Raw genomic sequence first — 11,042 nt, 5'->3', positions numbered from 1 at the left:
TGGATTGATGTTATCAGATTCTCCCAATCCAATCTGACAGAGAGCACATCCAAAACAAAGCTTACAGAACGACTGGACTGCTGTGCAACAAAATGAAAGCAAACATACATCACTGAAATATTGCATAGATATTAGGCTATGTAATAAAATAAAGAGAAGATAAAATCGATAAGAAATTAATGTTTATATAGTTTGTTTTGTCCATATGACGTGCTAACAAACAGCTAACAGCCTCATTAAGTTTCTGAAACAGGGGCAGTTGACTGTTTTTAATTGTAAACTGGTTAATTTATTTTTAAAATCATTTTAGATTCAGTGCAGCATGCCGAGTCGATACCCAATTTCCCCACATCAGCCATTTTGGGCCTTTTTAATTTTGCGGATTAGCGCATTGGAGTATCGATGTGAAACTTGGCAGGTGTCATCGTGACCATGCCTTGAAAGCACTTAAAAAGTGTCAGTGCCACTTTGTGGTCAAAAGTTATAATGAAATTTCCAAAAATTCTAATAACTTTTTATTTAATTATACTATTGTAATGAATCTGGTCTTAGTAGTTGGGTCATGCCGAGAACATAGATACCAATTTTGTCATAGTCGACTGAACTTCCTGTCCGCCATTTTGTTTTTCTTTAAAAAACTACTTTTTCAAACTTCTCTTAGACCATTTGTCTGATTTTCACCAAAATCAAATCTTATCATCTATATACCATGGCGATTTTGTGTCGAAACCATTTTCGTATACCGCTGCAACCAAGTTGAGAGTATTACAGGTAGAGACATATTCCAACTGGAATCACAAAATGATCCAACAGGTTGTCTAGGAAATACCATATAATGTAGGTTATAAATGAACTATGAATTTCACTTCATATTCAACTTTAAAACATGCCAAAAAGTTTTCAACCAATTTATTGTCCACAGTATTCTTAATTGTATTATCAATTACAGGAACATTTCGGCATCACTTTAGAACAAGAAACAATATTATTGACCTATTTCTGAAACAAAAATACTTTGATAAAGTAGTGATGCAAAAACAATTCAGAAATAATGATAATAATAATAATACAGTTGGTATTAACAGGCACTGAAACGTGTATGTGTGCGCGTATGAGAGAGAGACTGAAAAGGGACCCAATGAGTGAAAGAAGAGCTAGGAGAGAGAATTGAAATCACAACACAAGCACATGGTGATCATCACAAAAGTCAATGTCACCTGCAGGGCTGTAGTGTGCGGCTACACACCCAGAGAGAGAAGAAGATCACTTTCAAAACTAGAAACAGAACAAATATTCTTGATAATCACCGTCATTATTAAAAAAAAAGAAAGTCGGTGCAACGCCCCACTTGTTTTCACATCAACTACGCAGGAAATAGGCTAATTGACGCCTCTGTAAGCATGAACAGTAGAGAGAGAGAGAGAGAGAGAGAGGGAGAGAAAACCCTTCTGGCTGAAGATGTTCTCTTCATAGTCCAACAAGCAGCGTTTAGAAAGAGCAATTGTAGCCCATGAAATCAAATCAGCCTTTGTATCCGTCTCACATCCAGATTTGTAAAAAAAACAAAAACAAATTCAGTGGAAATCATAACATGTCAATGCAGGTAAAACAAAAATCTGAACCTTTTCAGATAGGAGAAATGTGAATAAAGAAGAACAAATAATTTAAACATCCAAAACAGAAGAAAGTTTGTAATCGTGAAAACATCTATTAATACCTAGAATCACGCACGGTAACTCAGTAACTTTTGTCAGTAAAAAATAATGCCTCTCATCCCATACGTTACCTCAAAATCAAACGCCTACATCAAGTTGTTTGCCGATGTCACATTTTGATCTAGCAGTGTTATTGCAGCCGCTTAGGGCTTTTTGTAAGTTGTCCTGTATGTGTTGGTTTGTTAAAACAAAGTCCGCGGCTATATCAGTGAATATCCAGCTAAAACGTCTCGAGCTACATGAATGAACAATACAAAAGTTTCAATTCAGACTGTATATTGAAAAGTGTCCCATTGTGTCTTTATTTTCTGAATCTTCTTTTCAATTACTGAAAACAGAAAAAAAGGGATTCAGGAGTGAAGCAGAGGGAAGGAGGGAGAGGGGCTCCGAATCTCTGCTCTCACCCCATTTCTGCCTTTATAGTTCCCAGTTACGCACAAACACACTGGGCTGTCTTCCTGAAAGCTCGGCACTCTGGGAGTTTTCCAGAGGACATTGTTTTTATGCAGGCAAGTGCAAGAGCTTGAATGCTGAATTATGTTTTTCAATGAGAATTGAGTCTGTTGCCTGTGTTGACGCAGTTAGCCGTTAGCATCTAGCATAAACCGTTCGGATGGCTGGCTACACGTCGGTGCTAATGCTGCAGCTTCGCGTGAACATCTCCCTCATGGTGACCGAGCGGCTGAGGTTTAGTTTGTGGTAGTTGGGTAGCGGCATCGGCAGCTGGGTGGGCAGCGGGGCGGGCAGAGAAGTGGGCAGCGGGGCGGGCATCCCCAAATCCTGCTGAAGCACGCTGCGGTAGCTAATGCGTTCGCCACCATTTCGCAGGCCGTCTGGCTGCTGCAGGTAAAATGGCAGGTCGTAATGCGTACAGGACGGACAGTACGTCTGCGAGCGTGTCAGTTTTCGTGCCGGCGGGGGCGTGAAGAGGGCGGGCCCATTGGGGGTGGTTGCCGTGGGGACAGTGGCCGCCAGGATGTTGTGATTTGAATGCACCGGCGGCAGACGAGACGTGACGGCGAAGTCAGGCTCCTCCTCCTCTGACTCCGACTCTTCCTTCTTACAGCAATAGTACTAGAGGGGTGCAAGGAAAGAGAGAGTCAGCTTCGCATTTTCACCCTTTAATGCATGAATATTTCACTAATCATTATTACATCTTTGGGTCTTTAGCAACCCGGATCTATATCTAACATGGATGGATCTCTAACTGATTAAAAATAGATTAAACCCCATTGATATCTAAATAACAATGACAAAAGAATAAAATAAAGCAGAATTTGTTACCTTTTGAGATTAGAAGGGTTCAATTTGAGAAGTTTTATACCATCATCGCTGTCCTTACCAGAGCTCATTTCCCAGTACATTCAGCATCTGACTCATATTCACGATCTCAAACATATTATCAAAACTATAATTTTCAACATTTTCAAAATCAATATTTTGATCGCTGACAGCTTCTTCACTAGATGCACCATCAAGTGACAGTGATACTAATATTTGATTGTACCAGTACTTGCTCTGCAGTAAATCGCTGAGCCATTTCAAGTTTCGCTGATGATACTTCCTATTCTTTTGTTTTATGCCTGCAGTAAATATGAGTGAAACATCACTTCATCGTTGTGTATTAGAAATTGCCTTGTGGAATAAAGGTGAACTGCACTTATTCAGTCATCAAAGATTCAATTATTGTTGTGCAGAAAAAAATATACTTACACTATTACATACCTCAGGAAACTAGTGTGACCCTATACAATTTTTACAAAAATTAATAAGAAAACAGTTTTCTTTTTGTTTGTCATGAATAGATTGAGGAATGCTAAGGTTGATGTCTATTTTCAAAAAATCAATGAGTGAATGACACCCCAGGTCGATAATGACCCGAGGTATGCGTTTAAGGGTTAATTCTACAAAATAACCTATAACAGTAACATTTAACAGTATATATGTAAAATTTAAAAGAATTAAAGGCAAAGTTCACCCAAAAATCCAATTTAAATTGACCCAATTGACTTTCATTTTATGGGAAAGAGTAAAAAGTATATTTTAGTTTACCATAAATGCTTGTCATATGTCATTCAGCAGTAGACTTTAACCAAAAACAACAGAATTATAAAATTACTTTAATTAGTTTAAGTCCTATTTAAGTGGGTCAAAAATGCAATTGTTTTCTGTCCTTTTGGAAATGTAGTACTTCTCAAGTTTTGGAAAGTCTTCAATCACATGATCCTTCAGAAATCATTCTAATATGATGATTTTCTGCTCAACAAACATTTATTATTATTATAAATGTTGAAATCTGTTGTGCTGCTCAATATGTTTGTGTAAACTGTAAACCATTTTGCAATAGAAAGTTCAAAATAACAGCCCTTTTTGGTAACACTTTATTTTACGGTGCCCTTGATACAGAGTAATTACTTAATTAGGTACTTAGTAATAGACGTTGTAATAACATGTAACAAAATGTACTTAACATGTAACTAAGTTATGGAACAGCCTATACTTACAGATTGTAATTACACACATGTAATAGGCAGCTACTGTTACACATGTGTAACAAGCCGAGTCTGTTACATATGTGTTACGGACTTGGTACACTGTAATTATGTAAGAAAGTACGTAGTATAACACAATGTAACAACAAGTACTTAAATATGTTAGGCTACTAAGGTCTGCAGTTACACATGGTAAATGTGTATGTTCTGTAGCATTACTTGTATGTAACATAAAATAAAGTGTATCAAGATTGTACTTAAGTGCACTTCCTGTGTATCTACATATGTTATCCATCTGAATTAACCCACTAGTTCACAGCTTAAATACATGCATTAGCTTCCTAATTACATTGCAATTACAAAATATTACACAGGTATAAGCTACGTAAAATAAAGTGTATCAAGATTGTACTTAAGTGCACTTCCTGTGTATCTACATATGTTATCCATCTGAATTAACCCACTAGTTCACAGCTTAAATACATGCATTAGCTTCCTAATTACATTGCAATTACAAAATATTACACAGCTATAAGCTACGTAAAATAAAGTGTATCAAGAATGTACTTAAGTGTACTTTGTGTATACATACCTTATCCATCTCTGCCTTACTTTGATTTAACTCACTAGTTCACAGCTTAAATGCATGCAGTTGCTTCTTAATTACATTGCAATTACATTGCAATTACACAGGTATAAGCTACGTAAAATAAAGTGCATCAAGAATGTACTTAAGTGTACTTTCTGTATACATACCTTATCCATCTCTGCCTTAGTTTGATTAAACTCACTAGTTCACAGCTTAAATGCATGCAGTAGTTTCCTAATTACATAATATTACACAGGGATGAGCTACGTAAAATAAAGTGTATCAAGAATGTACTTAAGTGTACTTTGTGTATACATACCTTATCCATCTCTGCCTTACAGTAGTTTGATTAAACTTACTAGTTCACAGCTTAAATGCATGCAGTAGTTTCCTAATTACATAATATTACACAGGTATAAGCTACGTAAAATAAAGTGTATCAAGAATGTACTTAAGTGTACTTTGTGTATACATACCTTATCCATCTCTGCCTTAGTTTGATTAAACTTACTAGTTCACAGCTTAAATGCATGCAGTAGCTTTTTAATTACATTGTAATTACATAATATTACACAGGTATAAGCTACGTAAAATAAAGTGTATCAAGAATGTACTTAAGTGTACTTCATGTGTATCTATAAACCTTATCCAACTCGGCTTGTTACACATGTGTAACAGTAGCTGCCTATTACATGTGTGTAATTACAATCTGTAAGTACAGGCTGTTCCATAACTTAGTTACATGTTAAGTACATTTTGTTACATGTTATTACAACGTCTATTACTAAGTACCTAATTAAGTAATTACTCTATATCAAGGGCACCGTAAAATAAAGTGTTACCCATTTTTTTAAATATAGAAATCTTTTGTAACATTAGAAATATATTTACTGTCACTTTTGATCACCTTAATGTGTCCTTGCTGAAAAAAAGTTTAGGTTTATTTAAAAAAAAATCTTAGTGACACCAAACTTTTAAACGGTAGTTACTTCTTGCAACTGAATTGCATTACAAAGAGTGAAAAAAACTTGCACAAAGATCCATCTGAATTTCATTTATACATAAATTGGTCACTGTTTCCCACTATGAGATTATTTCTGAATATATAACTTGGTCAATTTTACTGCAAACTGTTTCAGTGTCAATTCAAATGACAAAAACAATATATCTGAAAAACATAATGCTCCCTGACTTTTCAATTCTGATGTGACGTTAGTGTTTGTGACAAGCAGACACATTCTTTACTGAAAACAGGATGAGATCAAACAAGAACTATAGAAAAAGAAGACCATGTCACTACTTCCTAAAGGAAGAGAAGGTACTAAAACACAGCATTATACCTACAACACAGACTGAGAAAAACAGGCACAGAAGCAAAATGGCAGCAAGAGAGAGTCTCACCTGCAGCCTACAGTAACACAGTACAGCGATAATGCACAGTAAGATTACTGTAGCTAGAATTCCACCTGTGATTACCACTGTCCCGGCTGTCATTCGAAAGGCTCTCCATCAACACCCTAAAAACACAAAAAGAAAGAGAGAAAGGTAATCAGAATTAGGTTACCGACAAATGCCTGTACAAAACTTGCCTACGATCAACGGTAACCCTCCATACGGCCACTGTGTGTGCGACTGAACTCCATCAGCTTCAATCAAATGTGTCGGGTGAATTTTATGGACATTTCAGCGTGAGAAATGTTTCCCTGCACCAATGTTTTGAATGCCAGAATCATCACCGCACAGGGATGAATGTGAATGGGCAGAACAAATGGGAGGAAAAGAGAGACCACAGTCACCCTAGGAGCGATAATGAAGGTCAAAAGAACAGGAAATGATGGAGAGATACCCTTGGACCAAGAAGACTGATAAAAAGGACAACAGTCAATATAGAATGTCAATAAACAAAGATAAAGTCATGGTATTTTAAAGTGATCTTAAAGCCATCATTTTGCACATTCAGTAGAACTTCAGGTTAAATATATTGTTCAAAGGAATAGAACAAGATGCAGGAGCAAAATCTGTAATGTCTGTTTTAGCAGCCTAGATCCCTAAATATTACACTACCACCAAGCAGAAGGGGCTGATCATAGCACGAAGACGCTGATGCCCTCACACACCATTTGGAATTGAAATTACAATTCCTTTTAAAACACCCATCACTATACTTTAATAAGCAAATTATGTATTTAATAGCGGTTCACTTCTGCAAGTTAGTCTGGATTGCTTTCAAAACCACTGCAGATTGTACAGGCGTTCACATGAACCGTACACTAGACAGTACACCCACACCAGCAGGGGGCCCCGGTGAGCTGCAGAACTACTTTCACTAGCCTGTTATCGACACCTTCCCATGGACCCTTTTCACAGACCTTGATGATGCATTTCCACAGTTAAAAGGCAATTATAAAATACATTTTAAATAAATTTCAGAAACTATTTCATTTTTTCTTTCTTTCACACAGTATAAATGGGTTTTTAAACATTTATATTTGGTTACACTATGTTGTATAAAGGTCCATTGTTATGATATTCATTTCAGATCAGCCCCTAAAAATCACATAAAAATTTCCCATGTCAGTCTGGATGGACCCTTTCTAAGTGTAGTTTTTTTCGGGTGCCAGAATAATAAGCATCAATGTTGGCCAGTCCTTGTGTGAAATTAGCTTTGACTGGACCCCAGGTCAAGCCAACACTCCTCTAGACATGAAAGAGAAGGAACAGCAGCTGGAGGAGATGGACTGCTCAATGGACAAGGTCAACTGACCCCAAAAGCCTTGGTCAAATGTCACTGTCCTTTGAGAATTGAACAGTTTGTCTCCCTGAAGCATGCGAAATAACATGTATGCCTTCACATGTTAAGATAAAATGGGTGGAAATGGGTTGAAAGGATTGGCTTACTGACTATAATGAAAGGCCAGGCCGTTTCAGACAGCGCGTTCAGACAATCAGCGCGTTTCAGACAGTCTGGGAATAGAAGTGTTGCAATAATGTACAGTATATGTGAAAAACACTTTACATGTGTTTTTAGAACATTAAAGCATGTTAAAGGATTAGTTCATCCAAAAATTAAAAAAAATGTCATCACTCACCCCTAATGTCGAAACACAAAGATATTTTAAGTCAAATCTAAGAGGTTTCTGTCCCTCCATTGACAACCTACGCAACTACCACTCTGACGCTTCAAAAAGTTTATAGAAATCATAAAATTAATCCATATGAATTGAGCGGTTTAGTCCAAAGTTTCTGAAGAATGAAGATACACAATCACTTTATATGATGAAAATATTGAATTTAGGCTTTTATTCACATATAAACATTCATCAACGCACAACGTCAGTTGTGGTAAACAAGCTCAATCTTGCTTGACTTGCAAGAACCAATGAGGTTCATTCTCGTGTTACGCAGCACATTTGAGCTTCAGCAAGAACCAATGAGGAGCAAGTACGGTTGAGCTTCTGTTTATGTTTGCAGATCAATGTTTATATGTGAATAAAAGTTCAATCTGTTCATCACATAAAGTGATCATGTTTTTTCAGAAAATTTGGACTAAACTGCTCAATTCATATGGATTAGTTTTCCGATCTCTTTATGAACTTTTTGATGTATTAAAGTGGTAGTTGTTTGGACTGTCCAATGGATTTCATTCAAAATATCTTCATTTGTTATTCAAAGATGAACGAAAGTCTTATGGGTTTGGAACGACATGAGTCTGAGTAAATTATGACAAATTAAAATTTTCCCAATACAATCCTATTACACCCAATAAACATAATAAGCACTTTTAAAATATCATTATATGGTCTCTGTAATGTTTAGTTATATTGGAAATTTAAAAGAATTTCTGTTGTTGAAGTTTTTATGTACCTATTTACTTCAGTAAACTTTACTTAATGTCATGCGTGAAATGTACTTGAAAAAATAAAACTAAAAGTAAAAATGCTGTATAAGATAACTCTAACGTTTGTTACGTTTACATAAGACTAGCTGTAAAAGTGTGTAATTCAGGTGTGAAGTGACAAAAGCAAAGTAATCTTGTGTAATGGCAATTGGCAACTGTAATGAGCTTCATCTATCTTCCCTCCACTGGGCACTGACATGGACCTCCATCAAACTCCTAGTTGAATTTAGCTCCAAGACTATTAAGAAAAGAACAGAACGGAAACATTATGTCCTGAATACTGAGGGGAGTTATGTACTCTTCTCTAATGATAGTGTCCTGATGGGATGAGAAGACACACAGAGGTCTCCTTTTCGCCTGGCTTGATTAAGAAAATTTGACTTTCTTTCGGCTTCTAGGCTTTTTGCGTTTTAATTTTGAGAGGCATCTGTCCTGACCAATCAGCTGAGCTGTCCTCGAGTAGTTCGTACCTGCTCACAAAAATCAAATTAGACCTTTCTAATCTGATTCGTCTAGTGGCTGAATGCAATCAATCGATCTGGGTTGGAAATGAAACAGGACTGTTGGTTTTCATTTGATTGTGAAAAAGGCAGCTAGAAGAGAACATCAATAATGCGTCAGAGCAGATTTTTTTTATTTTAGGCTTCAGGAGAAGCTAGAAATCAGTCTGACAACCCCTGTAGTCAACCCCGGGGTCAAAGACAGGACGCTCTTCTATTTTGTGTCCTGATTCAAAAATAAATTAATTAACAATGCAATTCATACATACTGAACAATGATTTGAATATACCTTTTCTATGACGTTCTTAATTTCTGAATTAAAATTAATTTAGTTTTTTGGGGGGTTGGCGAGGGTGATACAAATGATAACATAATGAAGAAAAAAAAATCCTCATTAGAAAAAGAAATCTTTAAAAGGAAATCATTTTAAGTAGTTTGGCATACATTTTCATTATTATTTGCTCAATTGCTTAATATTATTATGTAACAAGCTTGTGCAGAAACATGCAGAAAAAACATAAAACAGAAAATGATGTCATAAAGAGGACCATGGACTCTCATGACTTGATTTGCAAGTAATATTGTAATATTTCCATGCTTGGTTCTCAGATTGGACTGTCTGATCACCTCTTCATCGAACTGTGAAATGCCTCTTCCCCGCCTTAGGGTGAAATCCACCGTAGCCTACCGTAACCTCAATTCTGTTAATCCATTACTGTTTTCTGAATCTGTACACACACATCTCTCTGATATCACTGAACACACTAGATCCTTGTCAAATACAATACCTCTATATCCACAGCTCTTGATTTACACGCCCCTCTTAAAAGTAGATTTGTGCCTTCTACACACACACTTCTCCCTGGTTTACCCCAGCAATCTGAAAACTGCTGGTCATCACCTTGAACGCCTTTCCAGGAAAACCGGTTTGACTGTGCATCTTACTGCTTACAAGGACCATAAATTTGCATACAAATTTGCTTTAAATACTGCACGCTCTAGTTACTATACTCTTATTAGTAATGCATCCTCTCAACCTAAAACACTGTTTTCTGTAGTCAATAAACTTACCAACCCTCCTGCACCTGACATAACTCAGTAGACCTCTGCCAGTCATTCTTGCACTTCTTCCAAAATAAAATCAACAGCTCACCGTTTATCAAATAAATGCAGCCTTGGCGATCATGAAACCCCAAACATCTGAACTGTAGTGTATCTATAAATAATTTATACATAAATATAACTATAAATATATAACTTTTTGGAAAATAATGATTAAGATGTGTACACTTGTGTCGAAACTTGTTGTGTTAATCTTTTTTTTTTTTTTTTAAATCAACTAGATGTCTAAAAGATTTTTGATTTTTTTTGTAGACACTTTTATTTGTCATTGACCCCCTATTGAGTGACTTGTTTATGGCCTTTGACCAATAAAGATCAGTACTACTGGGACTCAGTGATTAAAAAGGGTCAATTGAAAAGAAATGTCAAGCAGGTAGCCTATATAAAACACAGCATTTACGCACATTGTTCATGTGCACACGTCACTGTAATTCAATGAAGGCAAACATCCATTAGTGTGGTGCAGTCTGCCTCACAAACCTCCCATGGGGACAGCTAAATTAGATCACGGTATGAAGAATATGTTGCCACATCACAACACATTCATCACATGTAGCTTTAATTACAGCATGTGTGCAAACACACACCCAGAAGAACACTAATATACACAGCCGACCACACAGAAATCATCCATGCAACGTACTAGTCAAAGTTCAAGCAATTTGAATTTAGAACACCATTTTATTAGAAGAAAGAGAAAGGGGCCAAAATTAAAGGGTAATTCT

The 11,042-nt window shown here is 36.4% G+C and overlaps 1 protein-coding gene across 2 annotated transcripts in view; it reads right to left on the bottom strand.

The window, feature by feature from the left end:
* Positions 1-875: 875 nt before the first annotated feature.
* LOC307152641 (protein FAM163B-like) overlaps positions 876-11,042 on the bottom strand; it is a 28,487-nt gene continuing 18,320 nt past the window's right edge. For both annotated transcript variants that reach the window (XM_079861456.1, XM_079861457.1), the window contains exons 2-3: positions 6,198-6,313; positions 876-2,789 (exon numbers count right to left, since the gene is read on the bottom strand). In XM_079861456.1, coding sequence (XP_079717582.1) covers positions 2,337-2,789; positions 6,198-6,290 — 546 coding nt within the window. In that variant the 5' untranslated portion in view covers positions 6,291-6,313 and the 3' untranslated portion in view covers positions 876-2,336. The remainder of the gene's footprint in view (positions 2,790-6,197; positions 6,314-11,042) is intronic.

The sequence above is a fragment of the Squalius cephalus genome, assembly GCF_949319135.1.
Source record: "Squalius cephalus genome assembly, chromosome: 24".
In the NCBI taxonomy this organism is placed as follows: domain Eukaryota; kingdom Metazoa; phylum Chordata; class Actinopteri; order Cypriniformes; family Leuciscidae; genus Squalius; species Squalius cephalus.
This window is presented reverse-complemented; position numbering and strand designations above follow the sequence as displayed.